The sequence below is a fragment of the Marmota marmota genome, unplaced genomic scaffold (genome assembly GCF_001458135.2).
Source record: "Marmota marmota marmota unplaced genomic scaffold, marMar, whole genome shotgun sequence".
Lineage (NCBI taxonomy): Eukaryota > Metazoa > Chordata > Mammalia > Rodentia > Sciuridae > Marmota > Marmota marmota.
The window spans coordinates 16,890,819-16,912,650 of record NW_026000168.1 but is presented as its reverse complement, the minus strand read 5'-3'; the positions used below and the strand labels follow the sequence as shown (position 1 = coordinate 16,912,650).

Below are 21,832 nucleotides of genomic sequence, written 5' to 3'. Positions count from 1 at the left end.
CCACCCCTCCGTCCAGGGAGGTGCAGAGCGCGCAGGCCAGGTGACACCCTGCAGACAGCAGGTGGACTGCCACTGTCCTCCTAGCTCAGGGCAGTGGCCGGTACCCCTGATGCTCCGCCTCCCCAGGGGACACTTGGGAAGTGGAAGGACAGCACAGGGAGGCCCTGGGAGCCGTGCAGGCTGGGGGGCGCAGTACCTGGAAGCAGGAGGGACACATGGTGATGGAGGCGTCGGGCAGCAGCGAGCGGAAGTACTGCCACTGCAGGGGCGGCGGCCAGCGCTTGATGAGGACGTCGCGGCGGCTCATGGAGCGCAGCACGGTCCGGTTCACGACCACAGGCACGAACTCGGAACCGCCTTGCTGCAGGGTGGGACGCGGGGCAGGGCCCCTCACTCAGCCTTGGGGACACGATTGTGTGCACCGTGGTCCTGACTCTAGGGTGGCCAGGAAGGGCCCGGGAGCTTCCCACCCCAGGTGGCCCTGGCAGCCTCAAGTGCCTCCTGGGGCCAGAGCTGCAGGGAAGTGGTCCCGTCCCTCCCTCCAGCTGCCACCTCCTCCTTGGCATGTCCCCTTGGCAGCCTCTGAGGCCCCCACCTCGAAGCTCAGCTTGGCGGTGAACGGGTCTTCGCCTCCCACGGGGTCCATGGCCTCGTCCAGCCGCAGCGACTGGGAATCTGGAGGTTTCTGGTCAAGGTCGAACTGAGGCCGGGCAGGGGACAGGCACCACCCTCCCCCCAGTGTGTTTTGACTCAGGGGCACTCAGACAGGACGAGAGGGGCGACCAGGTCCCAGGAGGAGGGATGGAGGGGCAGGGACCAGGAGGGAGCCAGGCCTGACTGCAGAGAGGGTGGCCAGGCCCTGGGCACAGGCCTGGGAGGACAGCCGCCCTGCCAGGCCATCTGCTGCCTCCCCACCTGCTCCCAGGTCCCAGGGGCTGCACAGGGCCACCTGTTGGGGGAAGGGTGAGGTGGTTGGCAGGTGCTGTGACGGCTCTCAGGTCACAGGGCGTGGGGAGCAGGGGTGGGGGAGCTCCACAGACCCCTGGGCTGGCTCAGGCCAGCCTGAAGGTGTCCGGGTCCTCCCCTCTACGAGGACGGTGGCAGAGGCTGAGGGGCTCTCGTGGGGACGACTCCTGGAGGCTGCTGGGAGCGGGGCAGGGAGCATGGGGCTGATGGCCGATGGCAGCTGACTCTTGGGTCCTCTTCTGGCCTCTGCTCCTCACAGCATGGCCGTGCTTGGCGGAGTCGCCTGGGAGCTTGCTAGAGGCAGACTCTCAGAGCCCCCTGACCTGGTGACTTGGCCGCCCGCGACGGCAAGACCAGGCGCTGTGTGGGCCTGTTCCTGTGAGAGGCCCCTCCTGGGTCCAGCCTAGGGACACAGGGCCCAGCTGGGCAGGTAGCATCCCCCTTGCCCGAGGACAGCTGTGGCCCCAGGTTGCTCCAAGGGACTGTGCCCTGGGGTTCTGTGGTCAGGAGGAGAATCGACTCTTCTGAGGGTGCTGGGCTGGCACCGTAGGTGGCCACCTCTGTCACTATGTCGTGGGACAGAGCTGCCTAGAGACAAAGCTTACCCAGGGACAGTACAGGCGGCAGGAGCCGCGCAGCCTCCAGCCATGTGGAGGGGCACCCTCTGCTCTTGGCTTCTTATTCCCTCTGTTTGCTCAGCTGTCTCTGAGTTGAGGTTCCTGTCACTGGCATGTAGGAGTGACCTGACTGCCAGGCACATGGCACACACTGTAACCACCCATGCAGGAGGGTCGCAGGTTTGAGGCCAGCCTGGGCGACACAGTGAGACCGTGTCTCAAAATAAAAATAAGGCGGGTGTGGTGGCGCACACCTGTCATTCCAGCGACTCAGGAGGCTGAGGCAGGAGGATCTTGAGTTCAAAGCCAGCCTCAGCAAAAAGCGAGGTCCTATACAACTCAGGGAGACCCTGTCTAAATAAAATGCAAAACAGGGCTGGGGACGGGGCTCTGTGACCGAGTGCCCCTGAGTTCTACCCCCAGTACCGAAAATAAAGAGTAAAACCATAAAAGGGCTGGGGGTGAGTGCTGCCCAGCACCCCTGGGCTCAGCCCCCAGGGCTGCGAAATGGAAATACCTGACCATGACGCTGAGCTGCCGGCCACGGAGCCCGCACTCGTCTGGAAGGCATGGCTGCAGCACCTTGAGGAGCCGGGGTGGGGATAGGCCCCCAGGAAGACCAGGTGCCCCTCCCCGCGTCTGGCTGTGGACCCTGGCAGCCCGCTGTCCGTCCTCACTGCTGTGGGGGACTCTCCGACCTTCCGCAGCGCTGAGGCTGGGGTCAGCAGGCTGCCACCGGCTGGCCCTCTTGATCTGGCCCCGACTGTCACAGGATACTGGGGCTGGTCACCTCTTGCCATTTGCTCTCTCGCTTGTGTCTGGGGGCCTCCAGGTCGATGAGGGCGACGGCCTCTTCGTCGGTGATGCCCTCCTCCAGGTAGAACTCCACCAGGTGCAGCACCTCTGGGGCACGGGGAGGGTTGGTGACAGGCTCCGGGAGACCGGGGCCAGCGCTCTCTCTAGGCCACACGCGGGCAGCCAGAGTGACCCAGCAGGCTTCTCCAGGGGCCAGAGCTGGGCCTGAGCAGTGCTCCTCCTGTAGCTGAGGGGCTCCTCAGAGGGAGGGGGCTTCTGGGGGTGTCCACAGGGAAGAGGGGACCCGATGCTGAAGGCCTGGCCTGGCCCTGCTCTGGGCACTTTGTCACGGCGGCCTGCACCGGGAGCTGGCTGGGCTGTGGGGGACCCAACAGTGGCTCTGTCAGGCGGGATGGGGGCACACAGGGCCCAGGTCACCAGTGATGGCCCTCAGAGGCCTTCGGGAGCTCGCCCCGTGTCACGTGGCTGGGCAGCAGAGGAGGGGCCATCTGTGTGGCAGGACTCACCGTAGGACGAGGCGGAGAAGACGAAGGGCTGGCGGCAGTTGACACAGACGTTGCCCAGGTTGTTGAGCAGGGGGTTGTTGGTGGAGCAGCGGTAGCACAGGGGGACCAGCTCCTGCCAACGCAGCACTCGGTGGCCTGGGCCCGAGCAGAGGTGGCACCCCACACCTGCCCTGTCCCCGGCCTCGGCCCTCTAGGACCCGATGTCAAAAGGTGTGGGCAGGAGGGGGCCCCGGGGCCAGGAGTCGCATGCTGGGGATGCAGGTGACACCCTACAGGAGTAACTGGGGCCTGCCACTGGGGCCACTGCCCAGGCCACCTCCCAGGCAGGGCTCAGCAAGGCGCTGTCCTGGTGGGAAGGACAGTAAGGGCAGCCATCCTTGCCTACGCCACCAGACACCTGTGCTGGCACGTCTGTCCTCACCACCAGCAATGGGGAAGGTGTCACGGGTCCCCAGCTGATAGCAGGGTGGAGTATGGAGCCCAGACCACAGCGGCCATCTTCCCACAGGACCCAGGCCCAAAGCCACAGGCGCCTGGAGGGAAGGAGCAGCCCCGCCAGGGAAGGGGGCGTCCTCACCTCGCTGTCGTGGAAGGGCTTGGAGCGGATGGTCAGGCTGCCCAGCTCGATGGACTTCTGGAAGCGGGCGGGGCTCTGCAGGCCCTGCAGCCGGTCGTAGGCGTGCCGCGCCAGCTTGTAGGCGCCCAGGGCCTTGCTCTGCTTGGCCAGCGTGAAGAGCGTGTTCCTGGCAGGGGCGACGTTAAGGACGGCGGGGGCCGAGCTGGCGCCACCCCGGACACAGCCAGAACTGCGGGTACTTCCCCGGCCCAGTGGGCGACCTCTGAGCCACAGCCTCAAGCTCTCTGGGGCCATCCAGCTGCCCAGCCTGAGGTGACAGGGCTTTGTGCTGGGACCTCTGGCTGCGACCAGGCCCTGCCTACCCTCCCAGCCCCCTGTGAGCCTCAGCTCGCTCCTGAAGCCAAGTCCCATGTCCCCACACTCCTGTCGCCAGCTGGGGGCTGGTGACTCCTCTAAGGCAGGGACTGTGCCGGGAGCCATGTCCAGGTCCCAGGACACAGCACAGGACAAGGCTCGGGGCAAGCTCTGCTGACCTTGAGAACTTTCTGGAAAGGCCAGGTAGCAGGGGCTGAGGTCGGCAGGCGTGGCTGTCTCGCCCGCCACTCAGCAGGGCCTTGGTGGGTGAGGCCCCCCTGGATTTGAGGACTTTCCCCTCAGGGGTGAATGATGGGCCTGGAGTCATGAGAGAGGCCAGCTGTCCCCAGGCCCTCTGCCAGGGGGTGCCTCATAGAAAGGCGGCAGGGATGGGTTGAGGCAAGAGTGCACTGAGGAAGGGACAGGGGACAACTGTGGCTTTCATGATGCTCAGGACCTTAAAGACAGGTCCTTCCTGGCCACACAGGCCTTGAAGGCCCTCACTGGCCACAGGAGGAGAAGCCAACCCGCGGCGAGGTGCTCCACTGGGTCCCCAGGGTCTTCCCACAGCCACTTCCCCTGGCGTCCCTGCCTTTCCTCAGTGCGTCCTGGGGACATCCACTCTGCACCTGCCCTGGCCACCTGAGCGTGCCTCCCCGGCAGCCCAGCCCCGGCTGTGTCCGCTCTTGGGCACAACACACACTCTCTGAACCTTGCTGCCTGTCACCTCCACAATAGCTGGCAGCCTTGTCACCTGGTACCTGGGGCCCTGTAGGCCTGGCTGACAAAGGCCACCCCACGGGCCCCAGGGAGTGTGGAAGGCCTGGGCTGACGGCCTGCTGCCTCCTCCAGTCTGTCACGCCCACTGCGGTTCGGGGGGAGGGGGACTGGGGACAGTGTGTTGGCCAGGGACTTGGGCCGGGCTGGGCCCAGAGCTTGGAAAACTAATCCTCTCCTGGCAGCGGCCCCCTGGCTGAGCCTCTCCCCAGCAAAACAGCAGCAGGAGGCGGGTGGAGAGGCTCTGCCAGGAAGGCCTCCCAAGGCCATTAGAGAGGGCGGGCGGGCGGCGAGGGGACGGGAGGATACACTTTAGAGATGCCCAGGGGGGTGTCCTTGGTCAGGCTGTGCAGCAGGAACCTGGAGATGTTGAAGAGGGTTTCGGGAAGATGGAAGCTGAACGGCTCCTCCTGTGGGGAGAGCAGATGAACGTGAACTTGACCCCCAAGTGCTCTGCGGGTCAGGCCAGAGGCAGACGCAGGATTCTGAGGCCCTTCAGTGCGTGAGCCTCCTACTGTGTGCTGGGAGCCTCCCGCCACAGTCTCAGGCGGTCTCTCACATGGGGGATGTCGTGGGGTGATGCTCAGGGAGGGGACCTGCCCGATCAGAGCTGGGGTTCAAAGGCAGGGCTGAGTCCCGAGCCAGGCCTCTCTGCTCAGCTGCGCTGCCTGAGGGGTCCTGATTCCATTTCTCTGAGCTCAACTTGTCTCCAATTAGCTCTAAAAGAGAAGGTCTTTGATGCACTTGGGGACAGGGCCACTGACACAGGCAGGTCCTTGTAGCAGAGGCGTTTAACCCTTTCTGCGCCACCTCCTGGCCCTCTGACAGCCTCCTGAGACATGGGCCACCAAGCATGTACCCAGGCGCCTCTCACTGCCAATCCCGAGCCCCCTGCGCAGCCCTGATAGGTGACACTCAGCACCCATTAGTGCAATGAATGGGTCCCCTGCACCCAGACGCTGCCAGAAAGGCCCAGCAGGCCGCGGGGAATTCTCTACCAAGAGGGCCTGTAAAAGGTTAAGAATACCCTGTTCTGGAAGATTCTGGCACATTGTGTACAGACTGAGGCTGCAATTGCTAATCAAGCTGTGGCCATCGGGGATTCGGGCTGGCCAGCTCCCGCCTCCCGAGCACTTAAATGGTAATAAGCCGTCACCTCCCTGAGGAGGGTGCTGGGCCCTGCTCACCACAGGGCCCCCGGGGCTTTGCCCCTAATTGGTCTCAACCCGAGGGCTCGCTTTCTCCGCCTCTGGAGCGGAGCCCAGCCCCTTCCCTTCCCTTCCTGCCGTCTCTGTGGGCTCCCAGAACCCCAGAAACCCTCAGCCACTCCCTCTGCGCTGGGAGCCAGGGAGACGGCGGCACTGGGTGAGGAAGCGTGGAGAGTCCCAGAGAGAACGTGGGGGGCAAGATTAGCAGCTCTCCTCGGAGAGAAGCCACGCACCTCGAGGATGCAATGCCCGGCTTTCCCGTGGTCCCATCTGTGGCCCTGGTGACAGACCCTGGCCTCCAGCCTGGCCCAGGTTGCACGAGGACCCCTGAGAGGGTCTCATCTTGGGAAAAGCAAAGACGATAAGGGAACGAGGTCCCCGCTGGGGGAGAGGAATGCGGGACTGTCGCAGAGCTAGTCATGGGGGCTGCCATCCTCCCTGTGACTTTCCCAGGAGGCAGAGGCTGGTGAAGAGGTCTGTGCAGATGAGCAGGAGTGCCCAGGGGAGGCAGGGCCTCGGGTGGCCCTTGGGCAGCAGCCTGTCCCCCACTGCCACGAGACTGCTTTAAAATGGCTTCCTTGAAATAATCAGGGAAAGACTACAGAGCACTCGGTTGGTCTCTGCAGACGAAGCCAACCCTGGTCTTACAGAGAAGGAGACTGAGGGCCAGAGAGGGAGAGCAAAGCACCTGAGGACACACAGCAAGTCGGGCGCAGAGAGGTGGGTACGTGGGCCCTGGGGGTTCTGCCCGCCTGCATTTTGGAGAGGTGGCCCCTGCCTGGCTCACCCACTCTGCCTGGGTCATCAGAGGCTGAGCTGATCCGCAGGAAGGCCCGTCCAGCTCTGCGCCATCATCAGACACCCCCCATCATGGCCGCACGTCAAGCATGAGGAACACCCAGCTCTTCCTCCCCAGGGACATCAGGAGCAGGTCCTGTTGCCCCAGTGGGTCGGGGTCCCACCCAGAGCCTGCTGCTCCTAGGAGGCTCGGGGCGCCTTACCGTGTAGCGGTGGATGGCGTGGTAGCCGTGGTACAGCTCGGCCAGGTGCTGGTAGTGGTGGAACTTGGCCAACATGGCGTCCTTCTGGACAGGATCTGCTGCGGGCAGGAGCGGGCGCAGAGGGGGACGGGGCAGATGCGTCAGTGGCTGTCTGGAGCCGCTAACTGGCCTCAGCAGGGACAGCCGGTGGCGTTGCCAGCACCAGCTCTTTTGAAACACTGGGCCTACCCCAGGGAGAGGGACAGCACTGTGCTTGAGGGCCACACCTAGACGGTGGCCTCTCAGCTGGAAGCATCTGAGGTAAAGAGAAATGCCACCTGCCACCTGGGCTTGATGGTCCTCACTCTAGAAGCCTCCTGGAGGGAGTGGGCCGGGGTCCCTCTGGGGTACGTGGGCACAGAGCTCAGGAAGGAACAGTGACTTGCTGCAGGTCCCTCTGTGGCCTCCGTTCCCAGTGCTGCCCCTCCTGCATGTGGCCTTGGTCTAGAGGAGATGCACCTCTACTGCCCTGTCCCCCCTTTCTGGACTCTCCCAGTGCATCATGGGAAGTCCTGGGAAGGACGGCATCATGGACATGGTCCTCTGGCGGGGCGAGGGGCCTGCGGTGCCTGACGGTAACGTGATCTCTGCTTCATCTTTTCATTTAATTAAATTCTTTGAAGCCGGGGCCAGCTGCAGGCTCCTGGGCTGCAGCAGACAGCTGTGCTGAGTTGGGGAGGGAGGGCGGGACCTGCCAGGCGTCACCCCTGCGTGGCCCTGGGACCAGCCTGCTTCTGGCCACACGAGGAGGAGATCTTACAGGAGATTGTGCCACTGCGAGGCAGGCTTGGGGACAATGCGCCCCGTAAACAAGCCCAGGGCTTTAATTAAAATGTCCCCGCTGGTCTGATGGTATCTGGGTGCCAGGACGGAGGGACCCACCCTGGGCTATGTCGAGGCACTGCATGGACAGCATCCAGTAGTAATAGGCGGCGTCGTTGAACCTGCTCTCCACCACGGCGTTGTGCGTCAGCTGCTCCAGCACCTGGACCGCTTCCCGCTGCCTCCCGGCCTTGTGGAACGCTGCAGGGGACACAGAGCACTGTCACCAGGGGAGGTGGGCGAGGGGGCCGGTGGAACTGCTCAGAAAGTGGGGCGCCCCACGCGCGCGCGCGGAGGGAGCATCTGTGGGCCTGGTTGCCGGGATGCCGCCTCTCCGGCCGGAGGCTATAAATAACCGAGGCGACATCCTGAAAAAGCACAGTGCGACGCGCTCCGTTTTGGCTGGCAAGTGATGACAACCTACTTCAGAGACGCATGGCAGGGAGAGGAACCCGGGGAGCCAAGTCCCAGGGCACAGTCGGAGCGGGAGACTGGCTTGTCCCTCGTGACGAGATGCTCCACTCCACAAAGGGGTTCTGTGACTCTGAGGTGACACCCACGGGCCCCAACCCTCGACGGAGCCCAGTGATTTATAAAGTGCTTTTCACTGCGCCTTAGGTCACTGGGTCACCACAGCAGACTGAGAAGGGACGGTCAGCCTCCGTTTTATCAGGCAACAAAAATGCGCTTTGCCAGGTAGAAGTATAAGGGTCACGTCCAAGGTCAGAACACCGGCCCGGTCCATCTCCGACAGAGCGCTTTTTTTTTTTTGTACTGGGCATTGAACTTGGGGGCACTCGGCCACTGAGCCCCATCCCCAGCCCTATTCTGTCTTTTATTTAGAGACGGGGTCTCACTGAGTTGCTCAGCACCTCACTGTTGCTGAGGCTGGCTTTGAACTCGTGATCCTCCTGTCTCAGCCTCCTGAGCCTCTGGGATGACAGGTGTGCGCCACGGCACCTGGCCAACAGTGCTTTTTGATGTCAACCTTGAAAGATCTGTCTCCATCCTCAAAGCCAGACATTTGGGATGAGAAGCAAAATCTTCCTTAATCATGCCTACATCTGTGTACCTGGAATTTCCTGGGCACCTACTACATGGCCAACGGCTCGGGATATTGAGCGCTGCTGGTCAAGCGCTTATGGCTGGGACACTTGACCACAGGTGGACACTCAGAGGACCCAATCCTCCGCCTTTAGAGAAGGAAAGGTCTGGCCTTTGTTCCGTCTCATCTCCAGGCTCCTGTCTGCGTACCAAGTTACTATGGTGATGGATTCTTGGAAGGGCGACACAGACAGATGGGTAGGTTGATGTGTTTTGCCCAAACATGCAGCTCCGTCAGCAACTGGGTGCTCTGGAGATGCTGAGGTGCTGGGGAACAGGCTGTCCTTCAGCGCGGGCTCTTCTCCCCACAGGGAGCCACGGACTCTGCACTGTGTCAGGGGCGACTGTCACCATATAGAGGTGCGGGTGCATCGCTACGGACTGCCACACACCAGGTCGCAGTCAAGCGCCGTCCTGCCCAGACAGCAGAACAGCCAGGTTCCCTGGCGGGACAGATCCTGGTCCAGCTATGCCTCTGCCTGCCACTTGCTAGCCTAGTGACAGTGCAGGGCACGTTTAGCCTCTGCGTCTCTGCGTGGGCAGGATTCAAGGTTGGGCAGGTCAGGTTCCCAGCCATGCTACCTGTGTCGCAGGGCTTTGTGAGGGTGACGGGGAAGACACGCTGCAGTGCCCGGTGCTCTGCTCAGTCACACAGAGGCGTGGAGGGCGGCTGGACCTGCCCAAGCTCCTGCAGCAGGTTGGTGACAGGCCCACACTCCACGTCCCTGTCCTGACTCCCGCTCCAAAGTGTCTCTCAGCGCCTGGGTTGTGGCTCTGTTTGCCTCGCATGCAAAAAAAGCATTTCACCCCAAACAGCCATCCCAGGTGACACCACCTGCCTTGGGACCCGCAGCACAGGCCTGCTAGCTTCGCTGAACCGTGTCTTGGCAGCGCCTCCTCCCGCCCCTGGGGCACCAGGCCAGCCCACGTGGCCTACCTTTCTGGGCTTCTTCGAAGCGATCGTTCTCTGCCAGCCACTGCGCGTAGGGCACGTAGATGTCGTCCTTGAACTCGGGGTGCTTCTCGCCCAGAGCAAAAGCCTGGGGGGCGGGGCACACACAGTCTTAATGAAGCAGTCCCCGCAACCCCGGGAGACGTGGCACTTGGCTGGATCAGGGATGTCATACTTTGGCAGCCTGACATCAGGGATGTCATATTTTGCCAGCTCAGAGGGGGAGAGGGCCTCCCTCCCAGCCACCCCCAGCCACACAAAAACATCTCGGCTCTTTGGAAACAAAAGGCAATTAACAGCAATATGCACGCGCCCGCTCCCAGTGACAACACAGGCTGTTTCTGGACCCCAGAAGCCGCTCGGAATCGGAAACATTTTATTTTGAGGGTTTGCGTGGGCTCCTGTCGCCTGCAAACAGATTTCTTTTAATTGCAGGCGACACCTAGGGAAGCAGGACTGACATTCTCCTCGTCACTGCTTGGGGGCTCAGAGGGGACTGGGGCTGTGCTGACGCCTGGGCCCAGACCTCCGGGCAGGCCAGGGGAGCTGGAAACGGGCACAGGGAGGAAGGGCAGGACACCAGCGAGGGCCACGTGGCCCCAAGGTCTCCAGCTTGTGCTGCTAGCGAGTTCCCCTTGAGAAGCCATTGCTGCCTCTGTCCTTGGTGCCACCTTTTCTCATCAGTGTTCTCTGTCCCCTCCCCAAGTGGAGTCACCCAGAGGGCAGGCAAGAGGTAGACTGCTCACCCAGAAAGGGCCCTGCTGACACCCTGGGAAGCAGGCTGCCATCTCGGCTGGGGCCACCTCTCCTGCAGGGGTGCAGTGTCCCCAGGACACAGCCAGCCTGTGAGCTGGAAGGACAGAACTAGGCCTCAGGGCGGGCAGTGAGCCTCAGGTGGCCACTGTTGTTGGTCTGGCCAGTGTGCCCTTCGCCTGCCCGTCCTCCATGCCAGGGGCAGAGGCTGGGGGTGGCGGGTGGGAAGGAGAAGCGCTGCCCTGAGGCGGCTGTGGAACCCTGTGCCTGGAACATAGGGATGGCGTTTCCTGCCAAGATGCCACCCGGCAGGTTTGAGATATCACACAGGTGCACCTCCACGTCAGGCTGCAGGGTGGTCAGCAGCAGGCACAGGGCCGTCCTGCCAGCTTTCCCCGCCCAGAGCTGCCATCAAGAAAGAGCTTCCAAGCTGGGCGCAATGGTGCCCGCCTGTCATCCCAGCAGCGGAGGAGGCTGAGGCAGGAGGATCGCGAATTCCAAGCCAGCCTCAGCAAAAGTGAGGCCCTGAGCAACTCAGTGAGACCCTGTCTCTAAATAAAACGCAAAATAGGGCTGGGGAGGGACTCAGGGGTCGAGGGCTCTCCAAAAAAAGAGCCTCAGAATGCATGAAATCTACACAGAAAGGCCCTGAAGCTTCTCTGGCTCAGGGGACTCAAGGACAGCGCTCCCGATGGCCAGGCCAGGCTCCCCCATCAAGGGAGCACCTCTGCCTGAGGCTCGGGCCCCTATGCCCGGGCGCGCTGTCCCCTCACCTCTTCCCAGCGCTGGGTGTCCACGTGCAGCTGCACCAGGGACTTGAGGTCGCCGATCTTGAGGTAGGTCTCGGCGGCGTAGCCCGGGTTGTCCAGCTTCTTGAAGTAGTGCGCGCACAGCAGCAGGGGCTCGCGCTCCGCCTTGTCCAGCTTGCGGGCGATGTCGATCAGCCTGGGGACAGCGGGGAAGGGGCACCCTGTGGGCTGTGTGGGGACACATCTGACATGCCCGGGTGGTGACTGAGCAAGTGAGCGCCCCAGAAACCCTGCTAGGGACCGTCCAAAGCACCAGGGAGGTGCTGCCACTCCCACTCACAGATGGGGAGACCTGAGGTCAGGGTCACCAGGGAGCAGGAAAGCGGTCTCTCCCCCAGGGTTTCTGGAAGCCTCTCAGCCACGTGGAGGCTGGCATGAGAGATCCCCAGGGCCTGGCCTCTAGAGGAGGAGGCCAGCAGGGCCAAGGTGCTGGCCACTGGAGGGGCCGCGGGAAGCGCTGCTCACTGCATCTGCCATTGTGACCAGCTCGCCCCCTGCCCTTGGGGACCTGGGCTGGTGAACGGGCCTCTTGGTTCTGGCCAGGCCGGGATTTGGAGCTGACCCAGTTCTCTGAGGGCAGGGCCCCCTGTGGCTCGTCTCCATGGGAAGGAAGGCCCGGGATCCTAGCCTCAGAGCCACGCTCAGGAGGGTGTCAGTCTGCGCTCAGAATAATAATGGCGTCCAAAAATAACACTGCTCCGCAGAGAAGGGACACAGTTTTTAGAGAAGTGGCAAAGGCAGTCGAGAACCTTTGGGCTCCCCGCCCAGTAGCCACATCCCTGGAGGAGAGGCACCTGTTACAGCCACTCCAGGGAAAGGGCCACACAGCATGGAAGTGGCTCCTTCTGGAACTCGGTAAGTGTCCCAGGGTCACATGGATCCGCAGCACTTGCCAAGGAAAGCGACATAAGGGAAAACTGAGGGGAGAGGAGGGCCCTGAGAGCTGCCTGGCTTGGTCTGCACCCCCTTTTGTGGACAGGATGATTTGGGGGCCCAGCCTGTGCCTCTGCCTTGGAGACGCTTTCTTCTCAGACAACAGGATGGGTGGTGGCTGCCAACCAGGGTCCCTTTGTGAGGGGCCCCCACACCAACCTCCTGGTGGGCTCGGGGGACCACGTGGCCAGCCCTCTCCCCTCCCCAGGTCCTGGCTGGCCACTGCTACCTGGGGACCACAGTGCGGCTTCTGGAACACCCGGCAGCCCTCAGAGCTGAGGCGCCAGCCCAGTGTCCCTGACTGGAGGACCCTGGAGGCCTGCTGTGCATTGGTGTCCCACGGCGTGTCTGGGTGGGAACAGTCACATATCCCTCAGACACAGAGCCACCACCCACATCAGAGCCCGAGGCTCGGCCCCACGACTCTCCAGCGGCCAGGCCCTTGGGGACCCCGTGGGTCCCTCCTTTGATAGTAGGCTGCAGAAGCACCAACTCAAGAGCCTGGGACAGAAGCAGGTGCTTGTGGTGACTGTAGCCCTGGGTGGTAGCGAGTGCCCAGGGAACAGGTGCTCTGACACTGGGCATCTGCTGGCCTCTGTCCCTGTCACCCTTTCCCCATCGAAGGCGGCGACTGCCTTGTCCCATCTGGGTTTCCCAAAGAACCGAGTCACTTCCACGTTTGGTGTCGACATTTCCAGAAACACCGTCAGTCAAACCCCACAGGTGACACAGCACGACGGGTGTGCAGGGCCACCTACGTGTCGATCCAGCCGCGGTCCCCGCTGATCTCGATGGCTTTGATGTGCTCCCCGGCCGAGATGTACATCTCCACGGCCGCCTTGGGCTCGTTGATGTTCCTGGCCCAGTCGGCCTGCTTGGTGATCAGCATCTTGGTCTCCTTGGGGTCCCCAGATCCGAGGAAATCCTGAGGAAGCAGGACAAACAAACACTCCGGATGAGGGCTTCCTGTGCACGTGACGTCAGGCCGCCAGCGGGGGCTCTGCTTGGCCACACGGCCACCAGGATGCAGAGGGAGCCCGGGCATGGGGGCTGAGTGTCTGGGAGAGGCCCTCCTGCCTACCCACTGGTGACAAGGACGCAGACCCTCCATGTCCCCTCTCTTCACACTCATGGACGTTTACTGTCCCTCAAATTGCAGCTCACGGAGACCTTGCGCAGGTTCTCTCTGCTTGACATGTGGCCATTCCCACAGGGCAACGGGACCAGCTGGTCGCACAATGTCAACTATGCAGCCCAGCAGGCTTACTGATAGGACAGGTGTGAAACCACTCGCCTCAGGCTGGGGCTGAGCACAGGCCCCCCCCCCAGGGTCAACCAAACACATGCACAGCTCCTGGCCAGGCCCCTGGTTCCTCCCCCGGCCACCATCACACTGGAAGTGCTAGTCGCCTGTTTTCTGATGTTTATCTCCCCTGGCTTTGCCCCCAGAGCTCTGCCTGGGACAGATAAGAAGCCAAACAGCCTTTGGTGAATTGTTCCCAGCTGAATGGCAGCCGGCCCTGTGTGGAGATCAGGTCTGCAGGCATGAGGGACTGATCCAAAGTGGATAGCCGGAGGCCCCAAGTATGGGGAAGGGGTCCCAAAGAGGAGCCTGTGGTCCTGAAGGCCCAGAGGTCAGCCTGTATCCCGTCGGGGGCCGCTGCAGGGCTGAGCCCGACTTCCCTGAGTGAGCTCATGAGAATGTGACAGAAATGGCCTCAGGAAGCCACTTCCCTTCAGGAAAGGGTCCCTGCTGTCATTTTTAAAGGTGGGGCTTTTCAAAAAGGGGGATGGGGAGCAGTCTGTGTTAGAATCACACACCCTGCAGAGAGGGCTCCCTCCCTCCCACCCTCTCTCCCACCTCCTCCCCCTCCTCCTCCCTCCCTCCCTCCCCCGTGACCAGCACCCCGTGTCAGGGAGGCAGTCAGGTATGCTGGGAACCCACTCCAACAATTAGCTTTTTTTTTTTCTTTTTTTCCATTTGCTTTCAGAGTAATTATGTAGCCTCTAAAATGACATATTAGGTCTCGGCCTAGGACAAGCCCATGTCTCAGGGAGTGGGGGAAGGGCACATCCCCCTCTCACAGAGCCACCTGGACCGGCCTGTTCCCTCTGGGCACCCAGGCGGGCAGGGAAGCAGCCCTGGCTGGGCCACTCAGACACACTCTGCTCTTGGGTGGCTGCTCCCACATCTACTCCTCCTGGCACAGAGGTTGAAGGGGGTGACCAGGGGGTGGGGCAGGGGTGGTGACCAGCTTCGCAAAAGAATGGAAACGCCCTTCCAGGGGACATCAGAGGGTGTGCTGTGATCTCAGGGTGGCTGAGGGAAGAAGGTCAGAGGCTAAGAGGGAGCCGTAAATTTGGGGTGTCTCCCTGAAACCATCCGCCAGGCAGCCTCCTGCAAGGCCCGGGGTCTAGCTCCCAGGGCTGGGCCTTAATTGAAGCTGAGTCTTAATGGCTCCTTCGAGGCTCAGCAAACTGGGTTTTGAAAGGCTCTTTGGGTCCCTGAGGCTAACTTAGACCCACGGCCAAGGCTTTGTCCCGGAGTGGACAGAAAGAGGCTGCGCGGGTGATGAATGAGACCGGGCCGTGTTCTCCTCTTGGTGACTTTGATAAGGACATACTACATAGAGTTGAGAGCATTATAATTCCCTTTATCACCATATAAACATGTCACTTATCCGGAAAGCATACAATTTATTTGGACGTGGGAATGTAATTTAAAAATTTTCCAAAAACCAGATTGAATCTTGGGAAGCAATTTTCGAGTAAACAAAAACATGCCATGTTAATAAGCACTGTGTCCCCCGCGCACCGGCCACGTCCACATTTCCTCAGATTCAGACTATTGGGCCGTGGGGGGCGGGGGTGACCTACTTAGAATTGTGACCAAAAACAGCCCCACAGTACTCACCGTCACAGAGACGCACAGAGGGAGCCTGGGAATGGGTTCCGCTCCTGGGTGGGAGACTGTGGGCACAGGGACCCCGGGCAGCGGTGGGCTGGCAGGGAGAGGCCGCAAGTGGACCCACTGTGTGCTCGCACCTGGCCCCTCACTGTGCACAGTTCTCAGGGCTGAGCTGGGTGCACTTCTGCTGCCCTCTGGGGAGGACATAGAGGCCTGCCCTACCAGTAGGCACGACACTGGCACCCACCCAGCGCTGGCTCACAGTCTCACTGTCACATTGGGTCCCTCTGAGGTCAGCCTTCAAGGTCGGCTCTAGGCCCATCTCAACCTGTGGTTGAAGGTGGCCCCTTTGGAGACAGTGGCTCTTTTGTGTTTGCGTCACCTCCTGGGCACACACTGGGACACCACAGGTGGGCCCTGGGCCCCGGGTGGCGGGGCCTTACCTTGGCGTAGTCGAACATGCAGAGGTCGGTGTACATGGCCAGCGCCAGGTCCTCGTGCCCACAGCGCCCGTACAGCTTGGCCGCCTCGTGGAACTTGCCCTGGTAGGAAAACACGTCGGCCAGGAACACGTCCTGGTTGGTCTCGCCGCGCTTCTTCCTCTCCTGCAAAATCAGAGGCGCAGGGAGTGGCCTCCGCAGCCCTGGACAGGAGGCGGCCTCACCCACGGGTGAGCAAGGTGAGCCCCGGCCTCCCACTGGACCCCAGGCCTGGCGCTCGGGCTGCTGTGCCGCCCCCCTGCGTCTGCTGGGAAGGCCTGCGACTAAGGTGACCCTCCAGACCATGGGGTCAGGGAGGGGGACCTTTGCTGTTCAGTGGGAAATCCCTCAGGGCTGCCTTCCAGAACATTCTTCCAAGGCAACACTGGACGGTTGGGACCGGGCGCACTGCTCCCTCATGGATGGCACCTAAGCTGCCAAGATCTCCCAAGTCCCTGGGCCTGGCTAGAGTAGCGACCCGGAAGGATGACAGATAGGGGAACTGTCCCCACCCAGCACCTTCCCTCTGCTTGATCTCCAGCAAGCGCGTCCCCCTGGAGGACGAGGAGAGGGGACAGACTCCTGGACGAGCTGGTGAGGTCTGAACAGCGGGAAGCAGCCGCTCCCCAGTGACAGGATCATTTTGGGGGAAACCTTCAGGCCACTCAGGCTTGTCACCAAATAAACTAGCTCCTAGTAGCTGGGAATGAAGGAGACTGGGCCTGAGACTGGAAAGAAAGCAGGTCTCTCTGGGCCAGCCTTGCTCAGGCCTCGGCTGTCCTAAGCCACAGCCCCAGCCCCCAGCCAGCGGGGTCCCCGCACCCTGTGCCACCTGCTCAGTGACACCTCATCTCTCCACAAGGAGCCTCCAGAGGACGCTGGGTTCCAGAAGCCCCAGAAGCCGCAGTGCAGGCCTCAGACAGTGTCACTAGCTCACTAGCTGCTTGGCTCACCAGGCGCCTGCAGCAGCAGCCATCTTGAAGGGTGACAGGACACCAGAGCTGGTCCCCACAGGGGCCAGCCACTTTGTGTACAAAAGTTATGTTCTGTGACTGCAGAGTGAGACCCAGGCCAGTTGGTTCCCAAGGGCGAGCCCTGAGAGCAGGGACACCGCGCAGCACGGGGACAGCTTCTGGCAACTCTTTGTCCCACAGGGACATGACCAGGCCCTGGGCCGTGCTGGGATGGGGTGGGGACCCGGGGTAGAGACGGACAATTCTGGAAAAAAAGGCAAAATGGGTTTGGAATCCAGCCACGCTGTTGGCTGTGGATCCCGAGGGAGGTGACAGCCTCTCTGAGCTGTCCCTGTCCCTTGCATAGGGGTGGCAGCGCCTGCCCTGCTGAGTCGTGAGGACTCCCTGGATCAGGCATGGGGACGGGTGAGCTCAACTAATGGCAGCTGTCACCGGCTCCCGGGATTGAGAGCCCCTCAGCTCTCTGCCCACTGGGCTCGCCGGTGACAGGAGTTGATTATGCTGAACTGAATTAGAGGGACAAGACATTTGCCGGTTCCCTCCTGCTTCCATCTGGGAATTCAAATGTATCTCACATTCTCTTAGCCTCACAATAAATCTGTTCAGGAGAAAAAATATGTATGCCTTTTCACAGACAGTCAGACAGCACTGTGATACACAGAGATTAAGAAGAGTGTCTACCGCCACCCGGCAAATGGTGCTCTGAGAGCCGGCTTCCGGGCCACGCCAGGCGCCCCAGTGCGAGGAGGAGGAGGAGGAGGCTGACGGAAGAGGAGGCCGAGGGAGGAGGCCAAGGAAGGAGGCCGAGGGAAGAGGAGGCCAGCTCTCAGCAGCAGGTGGGCGCAGAGCCCTGGGGTGCTCAGGTCTAGGGCAGCCTTTCCTTGGCCGTTTCTGGGGTGGGGCACAGATGCTGCTCCTTTGGGAACCACCTCCTGCACTGGTAAGTCACCAGAGGGTGGTGACCAGCCATCCACCACCACAGAGGTGCCAACCAGGAGTGGAGGAACCACTCATCTTCTCAGCCATCCTGGGAGAGTCAGGCGGATCCCGTGTCACAGAAGGAAACCAAAGCTCAGAGAGCTTAGGAACCTGTCCTCCTCGTCCCACTACCAAGAGACAGCGTCCCCCCTGATCCAGGTGCTTGGTCCCTGGTGGCCACTCTGTCCCCAGAGCAAGGCGGGGCCCCAAGGCCATGGTGGGCTTGGCTCCTCCTTTACCTCAATGCTGCTGATGAGCTCCAGGTACCGCAGGTCCTGCACCCTGGCGAAGGCCTGGGGAAGAAACAGGGCACAGTCAGCCACTGGCTTGGTTTCCAAAGTGGGTGGCTGGCTAGGGGACAGCGGAGCTGTGGCAAGGGACAGGGACCGTGAGCGTGGGTTCCTCATGGGGTAGGCTACCCAGCGGGGCTCGGCCTGACCCCCAGGATTAGTCCTTACAAAGGACAGCAAAGAAGAGCTGGGTGCACCCGTCATTTGGGAATCAGGTCTGCGGAGGGTTCCGGGGGCCCCACCATCCGCAGGGAGGAAGGAGCAGGTGGACACGGGGCTGGGAACAGGTGGTGAGGCGCGGCCACCAGAGACCGCAGGCACATCTCGGTGGCTTGGATGGGAAGCAGGAGACGGCTCTGCTGACCCAGGGGTGCCATCCACACAGCACCCACAGCCCACAGCAGGGCGCAGAGGGAGGGAGGGGAGGGGAGGGACAAGCAGAGAAGAAGGAAGGAGGATGGTTTTGGGAGGAGGGGACGGGGGTGAATCACTCGCGCGTCTTACGTAAACCCCGAAAGCACAGCCCTTGCTTGGACCCACAATAAAGCTAGACTTTAACCCCTGGCTGCCCGAGGTGTCTGGGCCCAGGAGGACTGGTGCCAGCTGCACTTCTTTTGCTGCTTCTAGATTCTTCCAGGGGCTCTGAGGAAGGCCACCCAGTGTCAGGCTGGTCTTCCTGCGGCTTTGCCATCAACATGCTCTGCCATCAGCTTGCTTCTTCGCGCTGTCCTGTGGGAAGTGGGCTGGCGTGTGCCCAGGGCAGGCAGTGACTGAACAGAATGGCCCTGGCCACATGAGGCCCCGGCTCAGCTGCACGACGTCCTCAGAAGACTTAGGGCAGTGAGCAAGTCACCAGCCTCTGGGTGCCACGCAGATGACCACAATGTGACTTCATGTCTTCATCCAGTAGGGCTGACACCCTCACCGACTGGGGACCCAGGTGACTACGACGAGGCCTCTGTCCACCTCCCCAGTTCAGGGGCCCACATTGAAAAAGGGGAGGCAGGCAGAGCCAACGGGTCACTACATGTCCCTGAGCGGAGGGCTACATAAGTGTGCACACCCTGCATAGAAGCCGGTCCCTGAGCATGGGCAGTGGCAGGCGGCAGGACGGGACCCTGGCTGATGGCCTTGCTCTCTGTCTGTCTGGTTTGGAGACAGGGCCTCACTCTTGAGTCCCAGGCTGGTTTGGAGCTCTGGGCCCCCAGTGATCCTCGCAGCTCAGCCTCCCCAGCTGCTGGGACACGAGCACACACTGCCACGCCCAGCAAGTGGCTTTTCTTGCAGAAGAATCTGCAGAAAAGTACGGCAGCCATTGCACCAGCAAAGGGATCCCAGGACTCCTTCTCCAAGGTTCTTTCTGGTTCTGCTGCGTGCAGTCCCCGTGAGACTCATCTGTGTGTGAGTTCCTGCAGCCATGACACATGCTGCAGAGTCAGGGTGGCTGGTCGGGGTGGTCAGAGTCACAAGGCCTGAGTACCCTCAGCGGAGGGAGTGGGCAGCCAGGGGCAGCCACAGCCGCAGGCCGGGCAGAGGGCGGCTCTCCCCTGCCATCTAGTGGCCACGCTGGGCTACGGCAGGAACCCGCCTGCACAAGCCTGAGCCCCACACAGCGCAGAGGGTCAGGGCTCTGGATGGACCCCCACGTCCAAGTCCAGGGGCAAAGTCTCGCAGCGTTTCTAGACATCACTCTGCCTGTGCCTACATGACTGTCGGCACAATTCTGTCAACAAGAACACCTAGACACACACTGTTCTAAGGACAACCATGAGCTTTAGACAAGGCTTCTGTTCCCAGGGAGTGCTCCGGGGACACAGGGTGGGACATTAAGTAAACAGAGGGCCACCCCCCAGAGCCTGCCAGTCATCCCAACACGGGCGACATGGCGAGGGCCTGGCCCATGCTGGGGGGTCGGGGGTACTACGTGAGGCGGTGTTCAGTTCTAGGTGTGACGAGGTGACAGTCTGGGGGCAGGTCTGGATGTCACCCCAGCTGCAACAAACCAGCCCCTCTCAGGAAGCCTGCGCTCGCTCCACCCTTCCTGGCATTGATGGTGGAACAGAAGGAGCCCTCCAGGGAGACAGCTTCACTCCTCGGGATTCCTAAAGTCCCTCTGTGTCACCACATTCCTGACACTTACCAGATCTAAAAATACATACAGAGAACTACCGTGTCACGATCACTTCCTTTTTTTTTTTTTTTTTTTTTTGGTGGCCCCGGGAGGGAGCCCAGGGCCTTGCCTGTGCACACAGCACACAGATGTCCCTCGACTGTGGGAGAGAAGGAGGGCAGGGAGCAGGAGGACGGAGGGGTTGGGAGCCAGCCCTCTGCCACCTCTTGTCGTCGATGCAAATCCAAGTAGGAAACACACTTGTGCTCAAAGTCCACAAAGGGGCTGAACGGCTCGAGCTTTAACTGACTAAACCAGGAAATGGCGCGATGAATCAAGTCCGTGAATCATGCCGTGTAGGCATGTGGGAAGTGGCCGTCCTGCTGTCGGAATCCAAGTGTGACCATCCACATCCACTGGACTTGGCCGAGAACCCAGAGAAACAGCATTGTGTCAGCAACGGCCTAATGCCGATGCTAATCAAAAAGGAACCATTTATTGAGTGTCTATTATGTGCCAGGCTCTTAGTCAGATGCTTTACAGGAGTGACAGCCAGGAAGAGTGACAGCCAGAACCTGCCTCTTCTGCATGTGGCTTTAAGGCCTGTCCATTTGGATCTCTACCACTTTGCAAGGGTGGGGCCTAGCACCACCAGAACCTTCCAGAAAGGCAATCTCGGAAAGGTCGTTTCCTGCTCAGGCTCCCTGCGAGGAAATGGCTGAGCTGAGACGCAACCCAAGTCATGCTTTTGCCCCTCGGTGTCACCTGGATGCCCCTCTGCCTCCTTAGGGGACCCTCCCGGGACCCCATGCCAGCTCGGGCCCATAGAGGCTTACCTTCTTTGCAGTTTCAAACTCTAAGCCTTCCAGGGCTTCCATAGCCAGCTCCCGCCAGTCGGCGTCCGTGACGCCCAGGCACGCGATCTGGTAGGCTTCCTTGAACAGCTTCCTGTCCAGGTACTGGTACATGGGCGCCGACTGCGGGGTGTCACCAAAAGGAGAAGACGAGTTTCAGAGCAACGGAAAGGGCAGATTCCTATGCAGCCTGCTTCCAGATGTGCGCAGCCTAGTTACGAACTCCTACAGAGCAGCCCCCCGGGGATCAATCGGGGTGCCCCCCCCCACCCCAGCCACCTTGCACGGTCTGCTTTCCACTCTGCACCCCGACCTCAGCAGAGCTGCGTGCTCTGGGCACAAGCTTCCTGCCCATCCAGCCCAGGCCGGCCTTCTCATAAGATGTCACCCAGCCTGGAAAGGCCTACTGGGCTGTCAAGGCCCTATCCAAATGTCCCCTCTTCTGGAATCTTACCTGACCCCTCCACCTCCCACCCCAAGGGAGATCTGCCCTAGGTCCAGACTCGGGTCAGGTTCTAGTGACACGCTGGTCTTCTTGATAGAGCCCTGCACTACCTGGTTAGGGGTCACAGAGGCTTTTGGTTTTAGGGTTACAAAGTGCTTCTGGCTCTGTCCTAACAGTGCAGGGTGGGCCAGTGTGGCCACTTCCTGAGACAGCCCAGGAGGCCCAGGCATGGCCAAGGACACCTAACCCAATGCTGGAACAGGAGGTGACCTGCGCCGGGCCCTGGGACCCCCTTGCTTTGAGCATGCACGCAGACACGCATGCGCACACCAGAACCAGCCCCAGCCAGGCCTGACGTCGTCAGTGAAGGCCCCTGTCCCTGTCCCAGGCCAGCCCCGGTGCCTCGGGGAACTGCATCTGCCCTTCTGGGTTCCCGGGCAGGGGAGATCAATCAGCCAGGACCTCTGTGCTAATGGTTCCCAAATGTGGAGCTCGACCACTGTTTTCTCCATTTGGGGGCCTTTATCTTTGAAATTTCCAGTCTTGATTTCTTAGCTTCA

The 21,832-nt window shown here is 61.4% G+C and overlaps 1 protein-coding gene across 4 annotated transcripts in view; it reads right to left on the bottom strand.

The window, feature by feature from the left end:
• Ift122 (intraflagellar transport 122) overlaps positions 1-21,832 on the bottom strand; it is a 54,823-nt gene that overhangs the window by 578 nt on the left and 32,413 nt on the right. For 2 of the 4 annotated variants that reach the window (XM_048787139.1, XM_015495045.2), the window contains 14 exons: positions 20,810-20,950; positions 17,813-17,866; positions 15,586-15,747; positions 12,993-13,159; positions 11,266-11,437; positions 9,725-9,827; positions 7,744-7,884; positions 6,823-6,920; positions 4,923-5,023; positions 3,483-3,648; positions 2,906-3,017; positions 2,361-2,486; positions 596-675; positions 197-361 (listed from right to left, as the gene is read on the bottom strand). In XM_048787139.1, coding sequence (XP_048643096.1) covers positions 197-361; positions 596-675; positions 2,361-2,486; positions 2,906-3,017; positions 3,483-3,648; positions 4,923-5,023; positions 6,823-6,920; positions 7,744-7,884; positions 9,725-9,827; positions 11,266-11,437; positions 12,993-13,159; positions 15,586-15,747; positions 17,813-17,866; positions 20,810-20,950 — 1,788 coding nt within the window. The remainder of the gene's footprint in view (positions 1-196; positions 362-595; positions 676-2,360; positions 2,487-2,905; positions 3,018-3,482; positions 3,649-4,922; positions 5,024-6,822; positions 6,921-7,743; positions 7,885-9,724; positions 9,828-11,265; positions 11,438-12,992; positions 13,160-15,585; positions 15,748-17,812; positions 17,867-20,809; positions 20,951-21,832) is intronic. The other 2 variants (XM_015495047.2, XM_015495046.2) reach the window with 1 other exon arrangement.